Source organism: Myotis yumanensis, unplaced genomic scaffold (genome assembly GCF_028538775.1).
Source record: "Myotis yumanensis isolate MYYU_CA2020_CCGP unplaced genomic scaffold, mMyoYum1.0.hap1 SCAF_3, whole genome shotgun sequence".
Classification (NCBI taxonomy): Eukaryota; Metazoa; Chordata; class Mammalia; order Chiroptera; family Vespertilionidae; genus Myotis; species Myotis yumanensis.
Genome location: NW_027223754.1, coordinates 211,834,235 through 211,855,673, shown reverse-complemented (window position 1 = coordinate 211,855,673; position 21,439 = coordinate 211,834,235). Strand labels below are relative to the sequence as shown.

Here is a 21,439-nt window from a genome sequence, read left to right as displayed (position 1 = left end):
CACGCTGCAACAGGATCCCAACTGCAGCGCCTCCCTCGTCCTCACCCCAGCCCCACTAAGAACAAGTATTACCTGCCCCCCGCCCTCCCCTCATCCCCCGTAGATGATACACCAGGCAGGAGAGGGCTGCCCAGCAGGCAGGCACGTGGCCGGGCAGGGCTGGGGAGCCTGCATCCTTTGCACGGGCCCCTCGCTCACTATAGGAGTTTAGTCTCTGAATAATAAATACTGAGAGCCTGCGGCTGCTGGTGCTGTCCGTGGTGCTGAAGGTGCAACGGCCCACGAGACAGACAAGATCCCTGCCTCAGACGCGGGCCTTTCAGTGGGATGTTGACAATAAAAAAATGTCAGTACCGGGTCAGGGGGGTAACAGAGGTGGGAAAAATAAACCCCGGCGAGGCGAGGTGAGGCGAGGCGAGGCCAGGCGAGGCGAGCGGGACAGGGAGCGTCGGCCGGGGGAGCTGAGCCATCCCAGGCGGCCAGGGAAGGCCTCTCCGGGAAGGTGACAACTGAGAGCCAGGACCGGGTGACCTCTGGGGAGCCACATCCCTGCCCTGGGCCTCAGCCCCCTCGTCTGCATAGCGAGGACACCATGACTGGGGACCCCGACTCCGGTTGCGAGGGAGCGGTGAGCTGACCACACGCAGTGCCGCCAAACTGTGAAGTGCCGTCCAGAGGAGGCTCTGTAGCAAAACACGGCTCTCACCTAGGACGCAGAGGATGCTGGGAGTTCTGCATCCCCTCAGCAGCCTGAACGGGACTTTGTCCGGTTGGCCCTGACGCTGCAGAGCGTGCCTCCTGACCGAGACTACCAAGCCCATCTTGGGAAGGAGGAGTTTGCTGACAGAAAGAGCTGGGATCCTCCAGATAGACAGGAGAAGTTCCCATGTAAAGTGGTCACCTGGGGTATTGAAAAATTAATGTAAAAACTTGAAAGATCGTAGACCTTGGGGGAGAATCCTGACTCCACGTTTAGTTTGCCGATGATCTTGGGGAAGCTCTTCCCCCCGCTGAGCTCGGTGTCATCTGTAGAGACAGCAAGACCAAGGGGTTGGCTGTGCTGCCCTATCGGTAGCCATGAACCCCTGTGACTAGTGAATTTCAGATTAATTGCCATGAAATGAAACACAAGCCCGGCTGGAGTGGCTCGGTGGTTGAGCATTGACCTGTGAACTAAGAGGTCACCAGTGGGATTCCTGGTCAGGGCACGTGCCCGGGTTGTGGGCTCCACCCCCCGTGGGGGCCGTGCAGGAGGCAGTCGATCCATGATTCTCTCTCATCCATGTTTCTGTCTCTCTCGCCCTCTCCTTTCCTCTCTCTCTAAAATCAATAAAAACACATTTTAGAAAACACAAAAGTCAGTGTCTCCGTTCCACTAGCCACACTGCAGGTAGTCAGTACCCACAGGGGCAGGTGGCTCCCGCTCGGACAGCGCAGCTCTAAAGCCGTGCCACTCATCACCCGGGGGTCGCCCACCCCAACCTGCCCAACTGGGGTGTGCACTTGAACAAGACTCTGCGCCTCCCCCCCCGGCCCCGCCACCGCCACCAGGGGATTCTTATCACCTGAAGCCTGAGAAGGGCTGGCTGTGAGGGTTCAGTGGGAGACCAGGCGGGGGGACACCCCACAGAAGGGGCAGCTCTGTAATAAGAACAATGACAGCTGGACAGGGAGCTCCCACACCCTCTCCAAGCGGCCGTCACAATCCCCAAACCCAACCAGACCCAGAGCCTCTGCACAGTCCGAGTCCAGTGCCAGGGAAGGGCCAGGGGGGCTGAACGGGGTGGGGGGGCTGGACGGGGGGGCGACAGGGACAGGCGGAATCTTTCAGACGCCTCGGGAGTCTGTGGGCATATGAGGACAGAGGATCTCGATTCCGGGCTGGCCGGGATTTTCTGGCATGTGGACTATTCCCGTTTTGGAACGAAGTCCAGCACGAAGATGACATTTTTAAAAACTCACAGGCTTATTCCATATTCAAACACATCTCTCCGAGTTTGTGGGGGAAAGGAAAGAAGCCTGCCAGCATGCAAATCCTGCTTCCCCGGCTCTTGAATGGCCAGCCGGCTGCTTCTCTACCAGCCAACAGTTCCTCCGACGGCGCCAAGCCCGAGAGCGAGCAAGCGGAGACACACTTCGGGGTGAAGAGGCAGGCTCGCGTGGGAAACCCAGCAAAGCCTCGGGTCCTTGTGTTTCTAACACGCTGCCTCTCGTCGCACACCCACCAGCCGGGGAGAAGGCATCGCGCCCATTGTATGGATGCGGAAGCTGAGGCCCCGGGCAGGTGAGTCTCCTGCCCCCCATCTCACACTGGGAGGCAGGTGAGGGTCTAACCTGGTCACTGGCTACACTTCACCTTGTTCCCGTCGTGCCATGGCATTTTCTTGTTTATAAGTTTATATTTTTATAATTTTTTTTTTTTTTTATTTCAGAGAGGAAGGGAGGTGGGGGGAGAGAGAAGCATCAATTATGAGAGAGGATCATTGATCGGCTGCCACCTGCACACCCAACACTGGAGATCGAGCCCGCAACCCGGGCACGTGCCCTGACCAGGAATTGAACCGTGACCTCCTGGTTCATAGGGCGACGCTCAGCCACTAGCCTCGCCAGCCGGGCTATGTGTTTCTTAAGTAGGAGTCTTGCTTGCTCTGCTGCCCACTGATACTCCACATCCAGCAGAGCCTAGAACAGGGGTGGGCAAACTTTCTGACTCGAGGGCCACAATGGGTTCTTAAACTGGACCGGAGGGCCGGAACAAAAGCATGGATGGAGTGTTTGTGTGAACTAATATAAATTCAATGTAAACATCATTATATAAAAGGGTACGGTCTTTTCTTTTTTTTAGTTTTATTCATTTCAAACGGGCAGGATCCGGCCCGCGGGCCGTAGTTTGCCCATGGCTGGTCTAGAACAAGGCAGGAGCTCAATGCATGCGGAATGAATGAAGGATTACAAACCAGTCCAGCTGGTCGGTAAACACTCCAGCTCGGTCCCTTCGTCAGCCTGCCCCTGGGAGCTGGAGGGCCTGCGCCCCAGGCCCAGTTCCCCTCGCGTCCCACTTCCTACATGAGCCACCGGCCTCTCCTACTTGGTCCCCATCACCCATCTGGCCTCTGCTTCTCCTACTCACGCCCCAGACCCCCATGGCGCTCTGGCCACATGCCTCCTGGCTAGTCCTCAAATGTGCCACCCACACTCCTGACCCGGCTGCTGCCTCTGTTCGCACGGCCTCCCCAGACATGTGCATCCAGCTCCCGCCATTCAGGTCTCCGCCAAGGGTCACCTCAACAGAGGGCCCAGCCCCGTCCCCTCGGCCTGACCCTCACACACACGATAGCTGTTTCCATGGCCAGTCTTCTGTCCACTCACAGCTGCATGCCCAGTGGCCAGTGCCCAGCAAACACCCACTGAGCAAATAACCACGTGAAAGTGGAAACGGATGATGATGATGATGATGATGATGACGACGGCGACTCCAGGACAGGGTTAAAACAAGTGAGAATGAGGCGCCAGACAGCAGATACAGAAGCTGGTGGCGCGAGGGGACAGGGAGGGTGTGTGCCAGGGAGCCTCGGGGAGGAAAGGAGATGTGACTACTTTTATTCTGACTTAAGATACGCTTATTCGCATTTTATGAGTAACCACTAAACAAACTGAAAAAAGAATAGATAGTTTCCAAACCAGCAGAGGGGGGAAAGAAACTTCAATCAATCCAAAAGGAGGCCGAGCCGGGGAGAGAGAAGCATGAGATGGATGACAGAAGTGGACATGTTTGTACACTGGGAAACACTAAATAAATATTCCCTGCTATTATCCAAATGCAAAAACCTTCACCAAGGTCCTCCTACGCGGAAGTGATCAGGACACACACGTATGTGGTCCTCGAGGTACTCACATCAAACGCGATACAGGGGATGGACCAATCAGAGGGGCTGACACATCCCCCCTCCCAGGAACCAGGGCCATTCGCCACATGCATCTCCCTTTTCACTTCGGCCCCCAGGAAGCTCAGCCTCCAATTTCCAGCTCACAGAACCCGTGGAGCCCTAAGTGTGGACACGCGAGGCCCTCCCTCCGAGCTGCTCTACTTTCTATTTTTAATTGGCTTTTCGTTTGCCATCAATCCTCTACCATCTTACTATTCTTATTATTATAAACCATCTCCAATCCGCTGGCACAAAATGAGCTATAAATAAGGAAGAAAAAAAAATCCAAACAAATAACAAAAATAAAACCAAGAAAGAACTTCCAGAGAGCTCAGAGCTTTCAGGAAAACGCGTCTCTCCCTCGTTTAAATAGAAAACTCCTTTTTTTAATTTAAGGCGGAGATTTTTAGGATGACGGCCTTAAAAAAGCCCACGGCAACACACATGTTTGACACACACACGCACACACTCTCACACACCAGCAGGTCTCATTTCATTTCTGAAGCCTTTCTGTCGTAAATAGATAATTAGCACTTAAGCGCACCTCCCGCGGGGTTGATACGCGCACATGAAAATACTGTAATCACGGCTGGCCGAAGGCCCTGGACCACAACAGAGAACTCTAGATTTTTCGTCTTTATCGGAAGTTAATGTTCTCCCTTTTAGCCCCTAAAACACGCTTTGGCTTCGTGCGGAATTTTCACATGAAGAATACAGAAAACGAATTTTTTTTAGTGAAAAACCACGCCTCCGCTGCACCTTTCATTCATTTTCCATCTGAGCATCGATCCGGCTCTCCAGGCGACCACCTGTTTGTCGGTCGCGACGGCCACGGTGACGACACACGACCCAGATCCCCGGGCACCAGCGGCTCCTGAGCAGAGAGCGCCAGGAATGACCCACAGCCGGAGTCAAAGGCCATTTTTGTTTTAAATATTCAGTCTCGAGTCTTTGTGAGGATAATGTGCCTGAGTCGGGCCATTGCATCTAACGGATGAGCAAGTGAGATCGAGTGCACACCGGGTTCGATTCCGGCCGAGGGCTCATGCCCGGGTTGCGGGCTCGATCCCCAGTGGGGGGCGTGCAGGAGGCAGCCGATCCATGATTCTCTCTCATCACTGATGTTTCTATCTCTCTCTCCCTCTCCCTTCCTCTCTGAAATCAATAAAGTATATTTTTATAATATATATTGCTCTAAAAAAAAAAAGTATTGGTTGGAGCCTTAGCCGTTTTGGCTCCGTGGTTAGAGTGTTGGCCCGAGAACTAAGGGGTTCGGTTCCGGCCGGGAGTGCAGAATGCTGGCAGGGAGCCCGGTTCACACGTGGTCTAAACCTACACCCACATTTTAGGGGCGTGGGCATTCCGTGTGGGAGAAGCGAGGTCACCTGGCTGTTGAGGGGCAGAGTCAGAAGTGAGCCCGGGAGCCCCTGGTGCTCTGTCCCCCGTCTCTGGATTCCTGACCCCGGGTCAGTGCAAGGCCTGTCAGACCCGCCCTGCTGGCCTGCCGACCCAGATGAGCAGCTCACACCCCTGGACGCAGCCGTTCTCAGGAAATTTCCACCCCCACCTCCAGCCCCCTCCACCCTCATGGGTGGGAGAGAGGACCCGCTGCCTCAGAACACCCAGAAGGGGACCCCCTCCAGGCCTGGGGTGCCCCACGGCAGCCCCGAGCAGGCTAGACCTGGGACACGGCAGGAGTGGGGCCACGCAGGTTCCGTCTCCAGGGCCTGATACGTAAAACAGGGGACCCCACCCAACACGGAACATTCCTGGCCCCCTGGCAGGTACTGAGCCGACAGAGGTGAAATGATGGCAAGCCCAGCGCACAGACAGGAAACCCTGGGTGAGAAGAGGGGCGCCCGTGTCCCCCTGGGTGGGAGGCAGGACGCAGGGACGGGAAACACTGAAAGGAGTGGGACAAACTTGGGCCTGCACAGCTGCTGGGACAGAGCGATGAGAGCAGAGCGGTAACTCAGCCCCCACATCCGAGTGGGCCCCCAGGAAGGGAGGCAGGGGAGGGACGAGGCAGCGAACTTGGGGACAGCGTGGCTGAGGGGTGATGAGCCTCCAGCTGCATGGAAAACAGTTTCCCACGAAGGACAATATCTGCTCCCGGTGGCCTGCAGGCCCCTTCCCGCAGCGCCCGCCTTGACCAGAGCCTGCTCCTCGCTGCGGAGCTGAATCGCAGAGGTCAGCCTGTTCCGCAGCTGAGCCCCTGCCCTGAGCCCCTGCCCTCAACTCGGAGGCGAATGAGACCAGAACCAAAGGCAGTGCCTGGAAGGGTTCTCCGCCTCCCTTCCCCTCCTCTCCTCCCTCCCTGGCTTTAATTAAGGGTTTGCTTGCGAAAAACCCAGCTCTATTTAACTAAATCCTTGGACCCTTTTATATTGTCTTCACATATCGCTTCATACTAGGGCGCCAGTAAAAAGTTAATTATAACTTCTAAACACTCCGTTGCCGGGCCTCGCCGTCCTCCCCGCCTGGGTCTGCTGAGGGCGATGCCACCTAATGAACCAGCTCAGCCTGGGCTCTGAGGCCCCTCCGTGCTCTTGCCCGAGCACCTGCCGAGCGCCCTCCGCCAGCGCCAGGCCGGGCTGGGCTCTGGGGACCTGCCTGGCCCCCGAGGGGCTCATGGGATCCTGCAGGAGGAAGGTGGGCCTGGCAGGCTGGCCTGCTTGGGTGCGCACAGAAGCTTGGCAGGTGATATAAGTGAGTGGGCAGATAAGAGTGGGGTCAGCATAATAAGAGATGGCAGCTGATAGCAGCCTCAGCGGGGAGGAGAGGGGGCACAGCAGCCCTGGTGGACAGGGTCTCAAACACCGCACTGGAGGGCTGCACCTCACTATATAGCCTATGGGGACGGGTCTGTGGTTGAGGAGTTCAGTTTGGGACAGAGGGAGTCTGAAATCCTGGTGGACGGCCTGGAGGAGGTGTCTTCTGCAAAGACCAAACAATGCACCGGCAGAATCTCAAAGAAAGATCTAGGCTGAGAGAGAGAGGGAGGTCTGGGTGGAAGCAAGAGCTAGGGATGGGGGGAGGTCTGAGTGATTATCACCTGGAAAGAAGGTGGTTGAGATGTTCCAGGTTGGCCCTGGAAGAGGCCACCTGCAGTGAACAAGAGACCGAGGAACCAAAGGAGATGGAGAAGGGGAAGCCCAGAGAGGCAGATGGTGTGGAAGCGGAAGAACCCACTTTGGAGGTGAAGTGGAGAGGCCAGGAGAGAAGGGCTGAGAACAAACCCCCCGATGGCCTCTGGCTGGTTGGTCACTCCAAGGCAGGGGTGAGGCGCTGGGTGCTGGGGGATGGGAGTGAGAGTGCAGAGGTGCAGGCTTCACGTGGCCGGGGGGTGGGGGGGCGGGGGGGACGAGGAGGCCAGTCCGGCACCTGCCAGTCACAGGGAGCTTTCTGACATCTTGCGAATCCCAGCTCCTGAACTGACAGTCCTTGAGGGCATGGCTGTCCCCAGAGCCCGGGGCAGAAGCAGGCGCGATGTTCTTGCCTTGGGGACGATGTGGGTGCTGAGGGGGCCTCAGGTCAGCTGCTACCTCTGCAGCCTGCATCCTGGAAGTGGGTGTGGTTGGCACTCAGCCACTCACCTGCCCTCAGCACCCTGGCTTCCAGGGGAGCCCTCACACCCACCTGGACTACCTGCCCCCTGGGCCCGGTCCAGCTCACCTGCTGGCCTCAGCTCTGAGCCTCGTCCTGGGGACCCAACTCAGCCTCCGCCTGAGTCTTCTCAGACCCCAAGTGCCATGTTACGAGAGCCATGACTCACACTTGCCTGCTCACGGCTCTGCCTCCTCAAAGCCCCCTGATGCTGCTGCCCCAGCCGCGCCCCACCTGCCGGGGATGCATCCTGTCCACAGCTCCTGCCCAGGGCCTGCCCTGGCTGGGCCTCATCTGGTGCTGGAGATGAGGCCTTGAGCCCGCCCTCCAGGCGCTAATGGTCTAGGGCTGGGGGGCAGGGGGACACAAGAACACAGATAATTCCCTGCCATGAGGCGAGGGCCACCACCAACACCCGAACAGGGAGCTCTGGGTACACAGAGGGAGGAGGGACCGATGCTGCCCATTAGGAGGGGGCCTCCAAGGCAGGTGACACTGAGGGGTGGTAGGACTGCCTGCCGCTGGAGGAGGAAGAGTGGTCCCAGCGGGGGGCCAGCAGGCCCGGAGTGGGGGCCTGTTCTAGGAATGATCAGTGGAGCCGACCAGAGTGGCTGGAATGAAACGGCTCTGCTGACACTGAGGCTGGCTGATCGGTGTTTGCTGGGGGGGTTGTGGGGGGCTCGAATATGAGAGAGGCAGGTTTTTCCACAGGAACAGCCCCCACTTTCTGAGGCTTCTCTTGGTGCCTAGCGCTACTGAGAATGTTATTCTTCAAGCCTCCGCAACCCTATGGGGCAGGTAAACAATTCTCCCCGTTTATAGTGAGGCACAGAGAGGCTGAGTGACTACGCTAAGGTCACACAGCAAAGGAGAGGCCAAAGCAGGGGTGAAGGCAGTCTGCTTGACTCCCAGGCAGGCGGTCCTAGCCCTCACGCTGCCCCGCCTCCTGCAGACAGACTCCCCTAGACAGCCCCCCAGCAAAGCTCTCCCTCACAAGCAAACCCTCGCCGTTCCACCCCGGATGGAGAGCGGCTCCTGGGCCTCCAGTGTGAACTCCCAGCCACACCCCACCCGAGTGACAGCTCCGACATCTGCAATCACCGCAGAGGCAGCAAAGGGGAGAGGCCGGAGAAGGGAACCTCCCACCCCAATAGCTCAGGCAAACAAATCAGCCCAACGCCGAGGGCACACGAGGAAGCAGGCCCCCGAGTTCCTGTGGACACTTCTGACCTCCGTTAAGGGGCAGGTGGAGGGCTCGTCCTCAAGTGCCCAGCGCACTGTGCCGGCCCCAGGACCCTGGTCAGGCCCCGCCCTGACTCTGGCCAACACACCACGCCTCCTCTCGAGCGTCCACCGGCACGTTGGCCTCAGCGGTCCCCTGGCCTGGTGTCACCCTTTCTGCACAACTCCCAGCCCCTCGGTCTAGACCAGTGGTCGGCAAACTCATTAGTCAACAGAGCCAAATATCAACAGTACAACGATTGAAATTTCTTTTGAGAGCCAAATTTTTTAAACTTAAACTATATAGGTATGTACATTGTTATTAACTTAATTAGGGTACTCCTAAGGCTTAGGAAGAGCCGCACTCAAGGGGCCAAAGAGCCGCATGTGGCTCAGGAGCCGTAGTTTGCCAACCACGGGTCTAGGCCCAGCCCCAAGTCAGCTTCCCCCAGAGGCCTTGCCCTGCCAGGAGAAAGTGTTCAGTCTCGTGGCGAGACCCCACAGCACGTGGCGCCCACCCCACTGCACACGCCAGCATCTAATCATTCATTCCCCCGCGCCGAGGGGCGGGTCGTGGGCTGGGTGCACCAGAAACCGTCCCCACCCTCAAGTACCTCGGTGCAGGGGGCTGACGGCCCTCCCGTCCAATTCAGATCTGAACAGCACCCGCCCCAAACAGCTGTGCCCACGATTCACCCGGCGGTGGCGTAAGGAGCCGCCCACTGCGCCCGGCGCACAGCAGGAGCCTGGCCCGCAGCGGCTCCTGGCATCTGCCTTGGACTCGGCTCTTGGTCAGCCCAGGAGGCCTCCCATCTTTTGAGGATAAGAAGCGGGGCTCAGAGAGGGTCCCTCCCGGAGGCAGCCCCGACCCCGAGGCGGCACCAGGCGAGGCGGGAAGCCGGGCAGGCCCACCCTGCGGAGCCCTGTCACACCCCAGCCTCACGGGGTCCAGCCCAAAAGGGGCCCTTGGTTAGCATTTCCCATTTGAGCATCGACATGTGAGGCTCTGAGCCTGCCAAGCGGAGGGAAGGCCTTGTTTGTAAATATCTGTCTCGACTGCAAAGCCAGGCCTCCGCTCATGCAACAACCGCCTTGCTCCCGGTCCCTCTGCTCATGCAGCTCCCAGCCAACTGCGCAGCGGGCACCCTGGGGAGGCGCCTGTCTGGCAGGGGAGTGGGCTGCTCAGGGGGCGGCCGACGCACCCAGGCCTCTGAGATGGCAGCCAGCCCAGGGCCGTCCAATGCAATCCAGCTGTCCCCCCACCCCCAGGGCTGTGGCAGCGACAACTCGATTCCGAGCGAACAGCTTTTCCCAGGGGGCACCCCAGTGTATGTCTCTCTTATTTAGGAAGAAAGTAAAAAGCCAAAGAGAAGGCCCTGGGGGCATGCTTGCACATCACGGCCCACCGCGGGCCAGCACTCGCTGCCTGTGCCAACAGCTGCCCTGGGGAGGCGCCCATGACTGGTCCCCTAGGTCCCGGCTGTGGGCACAGAGGCCCAGAGGGTCCCTCACTGAGGGAGCCATCCCGACGGTGGTCGGTGGCTGAGCCACTACGCACCAGCCGAGCACCTGCCTGGCCTCAGCGTTCCCACACAGTCACGCATTCGTTCACCCGTCCGGCCATGCCTTCACTCACTCACTCAGCCATGATCTACTTAGCACCTACCTGTGCCGGGCACGGGGGGCCGGACACACACGTGGGCAAGAACACACCTGGGCCCCAAATGCCCGCAGACAAATGGAAAGTGACAGCTAAGACAAGGGCTGGGGTAGGAGATGCCGAGGTCTGGGGCCTGGTCCGGAGGTCAGGGAAGGCTTCCTGGGTGTGGGGGGGCGGACAGGCAGACAGAGGCCGGGCAGGGGCAGTGGGCAGAGCAGGGAGGAGGACAGCTGGGCACAGGGGCCGCCCCAGCCCGGACGTTGGCAGAAGCCCACCCCCCGCCCAGCACCTACCAAGCCACTCGTTGAACTTCTTCACCTCGCTCGGGAGGCCCAGCTCCGTGAAGTCACCGGCGTGGATGAGCACGTCGCCGTAGGGCATCTGGATGGGGTCTGTCCTGGAGTGGGTGTCGGACACGCAGACGAAGCGGGTGTAGCCGGGCGGCTTGGGGGCATCGTGAGGCACTGGGTCCACCCTGCGGGAGGAAGACACGCGTCACGGGGTCACGGGGTCACGGGGTCAGGGTACCGAATGTGTATCTGTGCTTCATAATCATGAGGGCAAGGTTTCTCACCCCACAGCACAGGCTTCTGTGGGGGTGCCCCAGCGAGAATACAAGGACTGACGTCCATGGTCCAGCCGGAAGAAGTGGGTCCCAGGGCAGCGCACACCCCAGGAGAGCCGCCGTGAAATGGGGGGGCTCCCAGGAGCACATGGAACAGAGGCACAGAGAGAGCGGCAGTGTTTCGGAAGTGAAAACGTCTGATCCCCGAGAGCACAGTCTTTGGTTGGGGGGGCGCCGGGGGGAGAAAGCAGCCCCGGAACCAGAAGACCAGGCTTCAAACCCAGCTCGGCACTTGCCACTAAGGTGTGGCCTTAAGCAAAACACTGGGCCCTGCCCCATGAACCTGGAGGTCACAGTTCGATTCCTGGTCAGGGCACCTGCCCGGGTTGCGGGCTCGATCCCCAGGGTGGGGCGTGCAGGAGGCAGCCGATCCATGATTCTCTCTCATCATGGATGTTCCTATCTCTCTCTTTCTCTCCCTTCCTCTCTGAAATCGATAAAAACATATTCACAAAAAAACACTTGGCCCTGGTTGGCTTGTCCGTAAAATGGAGCGGCCTCGCGAAGCAAAGATACTCAGAAATGAACACGCTGCAGGGACGTAGGTCCCGGGGCCCGGAGCCGTGGCAGTGAGGACACACACGGAGCAGGTGGTTGGTCCCAGGGAGCAGTGCAGGCCCCCCTTCCCCCGCTCAGTGCCCCCCCCGCCCCCCGCCTCTCAGCTGAATGACTCTGCCAGGCTCCCAACTCTTAACAACAACGCAATGACATTTCCACGCAGCTCTCTCCAAATGAGGGTGCCGCTCGAGGAGTTGGTTGTGTTTAAATCTAATTATGCGGCACGCCGAAAGCAGGGCCGTATCAGTTACATAAATACTTTTAAAGACATCTTTCTAATTATCCTTTTTTTTTTTCAGACAATATACTTCAAAGAAATTTAATTAACACCTTACGAGAGACGTGGGTTCAGCATGCTAATGTGCAGGGCGTGTGTGCACGCTCAGTCCGCGCAGCCCCAGGCGCCGAGACAGCCCAGCCGCGCCCCATCCCGGAGCCGCGACGGGAGGGCCGCCGGGTCCTTTCCTGGGGCTGCCGGGCCCAGTTAGAATCCCAGCAGGTCGGCGCTGGGCCCAACCCGGAGCAGAGGAAAACTCCCTGAGTCCAGTGGTGACCAACAGGGGGTGCTGGGAGCTCCTCCTCTTCCCTCTTCATTCATTCATTCACTCATTCACTCATTCCCTGTTCATTCAGCACGGCACCTTCTGCCCACTCCTGGGAGCCAGCCCCTGAGCTCAGCGCTGGGGCCACAGGGATGCACCAGGCCCAACCCCAGGCCAGGAGACCCCCCCACCACGTGGCCAGACAATAAAGCCACAGCTTTCATGGGGCAGCAGCGAGGGGGAGGGGGGGTGGGCAGGGAAAGAGCTGGTACCTGAGCTGGTCAGGAAGCTAAACTCTCCCTCTCAGTAATTCCCGCCACTCCTCTGTCCTCTGGGCCCCTCCCTCCCCTCCCCTCCCTCCTACCTGATGACCGAGGCTCTGCAGGTGCCTGGCCCTGAACCCACCTGTACACCTGTCTGCCCCACGCGGCTGATTGAACCAAGGGCAGCCAATCGCATCTGGGCTACTGGCCTGGCACAGGCACGTGAGTGAGCCCATCAAGCTCATTCATTCAATAATTCACCCGCCCACCCTGAGGTGGAGAGCAGGCCAAGTCAAAGAGACAACGAGGGACAAAGAAGGGAGAGAGAAGAGGCAAGATGCCACCCCCACACCCACAATCTCTGCCCCCGAGGGCCCCTGGCGAGGCATCAGCCAGCCCCGAACAGCGCGAGGGCCTCCGGCGAGCTCCCCCGGTCCTTGCCAAGGTTCTCAGCTGTGGGAGCCGGCCACGCTGAAATTTTGAAGCTGGTTTTTGGTTCCCAAACTCACAGGCTCTTTAATTAACTCCATTCTTATTTCTCTCCACCCCGAGGCTTCTGAGCTCAGTGAGGATGCAAGCCTACTCATCCCCAGATTAAACATAAAGGCTCTTTTACTTCCCGGCACTGTCCTCGGGCTATTTGGATGATAACAAACGCTCAACCTCCTAAGGAGGGAATGGTCCGGAGGGTTCCCAGGAACTGAGAGCTCATTCCCGCCGGGGCGGGGCGGGGCGCTCTCCCGCCTTCACGGGACAGGTGCTGCAGGTGCGCTCGTTGTACCGATGAGGAAACTGAGGCCCGGGAAAGGCTGCCTAGACCCCAGCTGTGGGAGCCAGTTACGCTGAAAATTTGAAGCTGGTCTTTGGTTCCCAAATTCACACCAGGCCAGCCTAGTCCTATTGCAAGGTCCTCATTCATTTCATTCAGCCAATCTATGGAGAAATGCTTTCTTTTTTTTTAACCCTCAACGGAGGAGTGAAGATATTTTTTCCATTGATTTTTTTTGTTTTTTTTAGAGAGTGGAAGTGAGGGGGGAGGGGGAGAGAGAGGAGAGAGAGAAACATTGATGTGAGAGAGACACACTGATTGGTTGCCTCCCACAGGTGCCCTGACTGGGGACGGGGATTGAACCTGCAACCCAGGTACGTGCCCTTGACCGGAAAGCGAACCCAAGGCCCTCAGGTGTGCAGGCCCACGCTCTAACCCTGGTTCTCAACCTTGGCTGCACATTAGAATCACCTGGAAATCTTTTTAAAATCCCGATTTCTGGGCCTCATCCTCCGGAAATTCTGTTCCTTTGTTACTAATGTTGTGGCCCCACCCCATAACAAAGAAACAGAATTTCCGGAGGATGAGGCCCAGAAATCAGGATTTTTAAAAGATTCCCAGGTGATTCTAATGTGCAGCCAAGGTTGAGAACCACTGCTCTAACCCCTGAGCCAACCAGCCAGGCCTGGACAAATGCTTATTTGGGTCTTTTAAAGGACAGGCACCTGCTAGGCTCAGGGGATACACCTGTGGCCAGGACGCCCATGGAGACCCCCACGGAGCTCCCAGAAGCCTAGCTTGTGTTTGGAAGAGAGGACAAGAACAAGAACAGTCCAGATGTGAAGAACGGGAGAGAGAGAGAGAGAGAGCAGAGGAGAGGGCTGGGAGGGCCTGACAGCATCATCTGCTGCCTGGACCCAGCTGTGCCTGAAGCCGGGTCCTAGCCATGAGCCGGCAAGCTCCCTTTTGTCCTTGGGACTGTTTGAGTTGGGCTTCCGACACTCGTAATGGCAAAACCCCCGTGAGCACCTGAGTCACGGCGGCCCTAAGTGGCCGAGGCCGGGGAGTGAGTCCCATGTCCCAGGCCACAGCGAGTAAGTGCAAGGGTAGGTCTGAGCCTGCCTCTTCACCACAGGAAGCTGGCATCTAACCTCAACACCTTCCTGTGACAACAAAAACAAAAATGGTTTTGTTCTGGCTCAGCTGGGAGGGCCGGACGCTAAGGGGCTCCCTGGCCCGCTACGCTCTTCAAGGACCCCGCACAGCCCCACGTGCGTGCTCGGAGGGGCTCCACCAACAGGAGGTGCTGTGCCTGGCGCAAGCCCCCCAGGATAACCCTGTCCCTCCAGCACCACCCCTGCCTTCCCCGACCACCAGGCCACACGCCCACCTGCCCGCCCAGCACAGAAGGGCTGGGGGCTGCGGGGGCTCTCCCAGGCCACCGCGGGGTTTCTGGGCCCCCGGGGTGAGGGTCTGCGATCTCCGGGCCTGAAACCCAGAGGCCCGGATCCAGAGATTCATGACTCAGGCTAAGGCAGCCTCGTTACCGCCAGGGCCTCTGGGGGCAAAGGCATAAATCACACGGCTCAATCGGAGGCCGCGTTTGGCTGTCACTGTTGTTATTAAATATAAATTGTGGATTTATTAAATAAGGCCCCTCACTCCCCGGGCCCGCAGACAAAGCCCAGGGCGGTGATACATCACGTGTGGGGGTGTGGCATCCGTCTCCCGCGTCTCCCTCTGTGGAGACTCACCATGGAAACCCGCACAGCCCTCCGGCAGCCCGCACACTCCCCTGGCGCTCGGGCTGGGATCTGAGGGGGAGAGGGGGTAGGAGGGAGCAACCCTCGTGTCCTTGCATGGCCCCAGCCTCATCTAGCTTTGTGCAAAGTTGTGTTTCAGAGCCTGGCTGGCCCGAGCGGGCAGCGAGGGAGCACTGGACGAGGAGTCCAGAACCAGGCTCAGTGCCCAAACCCCAGCCACCTCTGAACCCACTGCCCATGGGAGCCCGGAGCCTGGCCGCAGAGGTGGCAGCGCAGAGCGGCCCGGAGGGAGGGGGGTGGGGCAGGCCCCAGTGAATCTGCTCCGACCACTCCGGCCAGTGACCTCTAGGAAGCCATAAGCATCTCTCCGTAGCACTTCCCGCTGCCAGTACCTATGCCCTTACACCCCTTATGACATGTGCCATCTGCCACCCGTTCAGGGGTCAGCTCAGCACGGGCAGGGGTTTGGAAGTAAGTGGCAGAGCCAGGACTCCACCCCGGCGGGCCAGCTCAGAGTGTGCATCTATAGCCAGCGTGCTAAGCAGCTGCTCCCGCACATCCCGAATGAATGAGTGAATGAATGGGCGAACGAACAAACAGCCCGCAGCTGCTCATGGGTTAAGTGGGAGAAATCACTCGCGTCCTTGCTCAGGACACAGCCGGGCCTGCGGGCACCCTCCACCCAGCGATGCATTTCTGCACTTCCCAGGTGCCCCTTGCTCCGGCCTTGCCAGCTCGCTGCCCCCGACGCATCCTCCTCTGCGTCTCAACCTAGAAGCCACCCTCCCCACAGGGTCCTGCCCCAGCCCCTGGGCCTCCCCTCCTAGGACTTCCTGCTTCCCTCGCTCTGAGCTGGGACCGGAGGCTGCGTGGTGCCCGCGGGCCCAGGCAAAGGTGCTATAAGTGACAGCTCTGCCCGGTACTGCATGGCATCGGGCATTATGTGCGGTGCCGGGGGACCCCCTATGGGCATGCACACGGCCACAAGCACACGCATACCCCAGCTCCCTGCCTGAGGGCCCAGCGATCCAGCCCCTTCCCACGGAGGCACGAGCCTGCGGGCACCCAGGGACCCTAGGAAAGGCGGGTCCAGGAAGGCCGCCCTCTCTGCCCGGCTTCAAGCTCCCAGGGAACAGTGTGCCTGAGACCCAAGGCCACCCATCCTTCCCAGACCTGCCAATCTGGCCTGAAATGGAAGCTGGAGGCAGTTTCCCAAGTAGAAATCTACCAAAAACTAAAGCAGGCAGTGACTGACCACGCCAGCCCCCAGCCCAGCCCCCAGGGAAACGGGCATTTTCCGGAGCTCGTGCCAGTGCTGGAACCCCCCGCCCCCGCCTTCTCCTGGGAATACCGCCTCGGTGCCCACCCTTCACAACGGGGGACAGGCCCTGAGGGAGCCACACGGTAACGGGGCAGCACCCCTGCCTCCCCACCTCCAAGCCGGGCTTCGGAACCCCCACCTCTTCTCTAAGAGGCCCGCATGCTGGATTCTCGGGTCTCCGCATAGGGACAGCCTCTAGGCCCCCCACCCAGGAGGTGGTGCTGGTGGCCGCAGCGGGAGTGGGGCCTGGTCAGGACGGCCTGCTCGGGCACCGTGCCCCCCCACAGCTCTGACCGCCCTGTGTCGGCACCTACACCCACAGACGACTGCAGGGTTCCAGGCGTCTGGAAACATCCCTGCTTTCTCCAGGGAAGCCTGGGGGCCGGGCGGGAGGAGGAGGGAGGCAGCCAGCCCAAGACCAGGGTTTGGTCCCTCCCTGCCCTGGAGCCTCTGGCAAGTCCCTTCCCCCCTCGGGCCTCGGTCTCCCCATCTGTACACTGAGGAATATGTCTTAGACCGGGCGGGGGCGGGGTGTCTTTAACCCAAATATCAAGAGGGGGAAGCGGGACTTCATCCCTTCCCTCCCCGCCCGCCCCCCCCCCCCCCCCCCCCCCCCCCCCCCCCCCCGCCCAAGGCTGCCACGAGGACCTGTGGGCCAGGGGTTGCCAGGCTTTGGGGTTTGCAGAGCCGAGCCAGAAGTCTGGACTTTTATACGCAATCACCTCATTTTTTTTAATATTTGTAAAACATTCTCCAGTCCAAATGAAACAGGACTCCGGGCCAGAACCAGCCCACAGGCCATCACTCCACAACTTCACTCCTCCCTCCCCACTCGAGCGGCGGAGATCCTGGCATCCCCGCATCGGTGCACTCAACACGCCAGAGAAGGTCGGGCCCACCAGCCAGGAGGCGCCCAGGGCTGAGCCCACCCGGCCGCCAGGCCCCCCCCACCCCGCCCCCCGCCACCCCACCTCGAGCCTCCGAGCCGCCCACTCACATCTGCACGTGCGGAGGCTGGAAGCGGCCCTGGTTGATGTTGTAGAAGGTGAAGGCCTGCGTGGGGTTAGAGCTGTATTCGTCCACCTCGATGATGAGCCGCCCGTGCTGGTGCCGGCGCGGGGGCCATCACGTGGGCCTGGGAGAACGCCATGCCCAGGCCGCAGGGCAGCAGGGCCAGGGCCTCGGCCTTCAGGACGCCGGGGTCCCACCTAGCGCGCCACATGGGCCTCGGCGGGCCGCCCGGGCATCTCCCGCCGCCGCCGCCGCCGCCGCCGCCGCTGCCGCCGCCCGGTCCCGCGCCAGACCTGGAAACAGACTGAGGAGACGGAGCAGAACCGTGCGACAGTTAATCTGTTTGGGATTTGCTTTATTTAATGTCAGATGAAGATTTAGAAAGAGGGAGAGGGCGGGGGGGAGAGGGGGGAAAAAAACACAGTCGTACAGCTCAAAAACTCATTACAAATCTTTCCAACTCAGCAGTTTGATGAATATACTTTGGTAAAAAGAAAAGGAAAAGGAGGGAGGGGACAAAAAAAAAAAAAAACCCGCAAGGCTGGGGATGGCTGCGTGCATGGTCCAACATGTTTAAATACTTAAGGCTTTTTCTTGCCTTTGACAAAATCCCCGAGCCCACCGGCTGAGGGACCCGCGCTGGGCAGGATCAGGGCTGGTGTTCCGCAAACAGGTAAAGTGAGTTTCACTTTTCCAACCTGGGGAGCAGGGAGGCTCCCCCTCCCGCCCCAGCCCCTCCCTCAGACCCCCGAACGCACCCACTCCCCACGGCCCACACCCACCCTGCAAGCCCCGGCAGGTGGACGCACAGGCGTGCATTCCTCCTCAGCATCCATTTTGCCTAAAGAGCTGTGAGCGGAGGGAGTTTCCCAGGCAGACAGCCATCCACCAGCTCGGCTCCGGCTCCGGCTCTGGCTCCAGGCTCCACTCCGGGGTGGCCGCGGAGGGGAGGAAGGGGAGCGGGAATCTACCTTCACAAGAACCCTCCCCGACGCCTTAAGCATCTTGGGGATTGTCAACCCTCGAATCCACTTTAGAATCACAGCTCATGACGCTGTCCATATATTTTTTTAATTTCTTTCATTGGAAAGTGGGGTTTGCATTTGTAGATACCGGACTGAATCCACGCCCGCTGTGTGAGAGCCACCGCACCCGGCCAGGGCGCCGGCCTCCTCACCGCGGCCATCCGCTCTGTCGCTCCATCCACTGCCGTCCGCTCCATCGTTATTTTTGAACCCGTGTAAATAAGAAACGCCTTGAACGTAGTTTTGTTTTGTCTCCGTGTTTGGTCATTAAGGCCCTGCGATCATTCCGTTCCCACCGCACTTAACCAGGGAGAAAACTGCGTCATTTAAACTCTCCTGGTCGGTCACATCCCAGTCAGTCAAACAAAGAAAATCCCCTTTGCTTTGCGCATGGAAGAAGAATCGACAGAGTCAGAAAACAAATTAGATTAGGAAAATGACAAAAATTAGAGACTGGAGAACATTTTAATTATGTGCGAAGGAGAAATGGATTATTAATTTTAAAAGGAAATCTCGACGATCATGCCCATACACGGTGCACTGTGTATCCTCTCTCCAACCCCCACTCACACACACAAAGCACATCCTGAGGCACAGCTCAGCCCCCTTTCCTCCAAGAAAAAAATCTGCTTCTCCTCCAGCCCCTCCGCCCCCCGACACACGGTGCCTAAATGAGTCGGCTCCCCCAGTGGACATGGCGGCGGGGCAGGCCTCCGAGCGGGGGGCGTCGGGTGTCCTGGCCCCGGACTCACAAAACCTCTGTGGGAGCCGGCCCTGCCGCCCTGTCTGGAAACTGGGGAGAAGCCTCGGGCAGCAGAAGCCGAGGTCCAGGGCTCCCAGGGCCCAGATCTGTGCGGGGATCTGAATCCCAGCGTCGCGCTGATTTGCTGTGTGACCTGAGGCCAACTTCCTGCCCTCTCTGAGCTTCCTGGCCTTCCTGTTCTGGAGAATGGGTTTGGAAATAAGAACCTCACCTTCCAGGGCAGCTGTGCAGGCTCCGTGCATGGGAATCCTGGCACAGTGCCTGGCGGGTTCCCAGTGTCCGGCTAACATTTGCTGTCACATAATCACCATTCGGTTCCACCGGAGACGTGTGTGCGGGAGGCCGGCTGGGAGCAGGGCAGCCCAGGCGCGGGGCATCCGCGGCGCAGGGGTGTCCGGTGTGAGCGCAGGCGGCAGCTCCAGGAGCCCCCGGTACCCAACCTTCTCAAACGCCTGCTCCCCACGCCCCTGCCCTGTGACCTCGCCACAGCTCCTCTGAGGGGACCCCGACTCGCGGACCCTGAGCCAGCGGCTCAACCAGCGGAGGCTCTGCTTCCTCGGCGACGACATGGAGAGACTAGTTAGGACCGACCGCACAGTCGGGAAGATTAAATGAGGCGACGCGTGTAAACTGCTTATCACAGAGCCCAGCACACAGTAAGTGCCCAATAAATGTTAGCGATTACCGTGATTGCATCATCACCACCACCCAGGGCCTCCCACAGAGACTTCATAAATACTGAATCAGTGAGGGGACGGGGGACGGATGCAGGGAGGGGGGAGAGGGGGGAGGGAGGGAGGGAGGGAGGGAGGGAGGGATAGACGGACAGTGTCCTGCCAGTCTCCCTCCCTGGTGCCGGCACAGGCCTGGCAGAGGGTGGGTGTCAAGAGGGCTCAGCTAAAGGTTGAAGCGCCATCGCCCTCTCCCCTTTCCCACCCCACGAATCTGCAAGGAGGCTGGCCAGGTGGGCACAGCCCTTATGAAGGGGCCCCCAGGGGCCCGCACCCCCCGGCCCGGAAGCAGCCGCCGCCTGCCCTGCATCGTCCTCAGCGGGGAGAGGGCTCTGCACCAGGGACTCAGCCAGAAGAGGCAGCGCAGGAGTCCCGGGAGGCGCTCCGCAGTGAAACGCTGCGTTTCACATAAAGGGGGTTCGCCACGGGCCCTGCTCGGAGAAATCAGGGAACCGGGAGCGCAGAGCCTTCTTTTAATGCCCATTTAATATTGATGGAGCTGCAGCAGCGTCAGCCACCGAGCCGAGAATGCGGCCCACGGCGGAGCGGGAGCAGCGATTCCCACAAACAGCTTTCCCCGGGAAGCACTCCACCTGGTGGGGGGGGGGGGGGCTGCGGAGGAGGTGCCTGCTCTGTCCAGCAGAGTGACCCTGAGCAAGTCACAGGTCCCGGCTGGACCACGGTGCCCCCTCGGAGCCAGGGGTGGGCGGGAAGTGGAACTGGAGAGGGGGGTGGGGTGAGCTGATGGACACATGCCCTTGTTCCCTCGTGTGGCCCCGTTCCTGGCGGCAGAAAGAGCGGTAAAAAGCAAGGAAGTCACTGTCCTCACGCAAGAGGGGGGTGGAGGGAGGGGCAATAAAGTAACCACATGAGAAAATACAAGAGCTATTTTCAGGTGAGAAGCTGCACCCAGAAGAGGAGGAAGAGGGTGAGGGGGTGACAGCAACCGGGGAGAGGCCTGTCTGAAGAGGTGATGCCACCGCAAAAGCGAAGGCCAAGAGGGAGCCAGGCACGCGCAGACCGGGGAAGCGAGCGGAGGCAGAGGGCAGGGCTCGGCGAAGGCCCTGGGCAGAGGAGCCTCACGGAGCCCCCTGAGCCTCGGTGCCCTGCACAGAGGAGAGCCTAGCCATCACGATCAGGAGAAGCAGGGCTCAGGTTCGGTTTCAGATGGCGCTGCTCAGCTGGGGGACGTGGGACCGGTCACCTAGCCTCTCTGTGCGCCGCCTCCCCACTGGGCAGCAGGCGGGTAAAGTGAACCCTGCGCTGGCCTCTCCACAAAGGCCTGGACAGCCCGCCGGAAAGGGCCGGACGCTCCCTCCGCTCTTTAGGGCTCGCTTCTCCAAAGCCCTGTCACAGGTTGGTCCTCGGGTGCCATGGGCCCGGGCAGGCCAAGGCCCTCGAAGAGGAACGAAGGCACCGAGCGAAGCCGCTATTAGGCGCCGACTGTCTGGACAGCCCACACGAGGGAAGAGCTCTCCGAGGCCCCACACCGGTCTGGCCTCCCCCTCCTGCCTCGCGAAGGCCGGTGCCACACCAGCCTCCAGACAAAAACCCTAAAACAGCCCGGCCGGCCGGCGTGGCCTAGGGGGTTGAGCGTCAACCAGTGAACCAGGAGGTCACGGTTCAATTCCGGTCGGGGCACATGCCCGGGTTGT

At 59.7% G+C, this 21,439-nt stretch overlaps 1 protein-coding gene across 1 annotated transcript in view; it reads right to left on the bottom strand.

Annotated features, from left to right (window-relative positions):
• The window catches only part of MPPED1 (metallophosphoesterase domain containing 1), a 58,362-nt gene that overhangs the window by 34,056 nt on the left and 2,867 nt on the right, over nucleotides 1–21,439 (bottom strand). Inside the window, 3 exon segments of the mRNA XM_070408019.1 lie at nucleotides 10,707–10,888; nucleotides 17,252–17,373; nucleotides 17,375–17,569. Coding sequence (XP_070264120.1) covers nucleotides 10,707–10,888; nucleotides 17,252–17,373; nucleotides 17,375–17,476 — 406 coding nt within the window. The 5' untranslated portion in view covers nucleotides 17,477–17,569.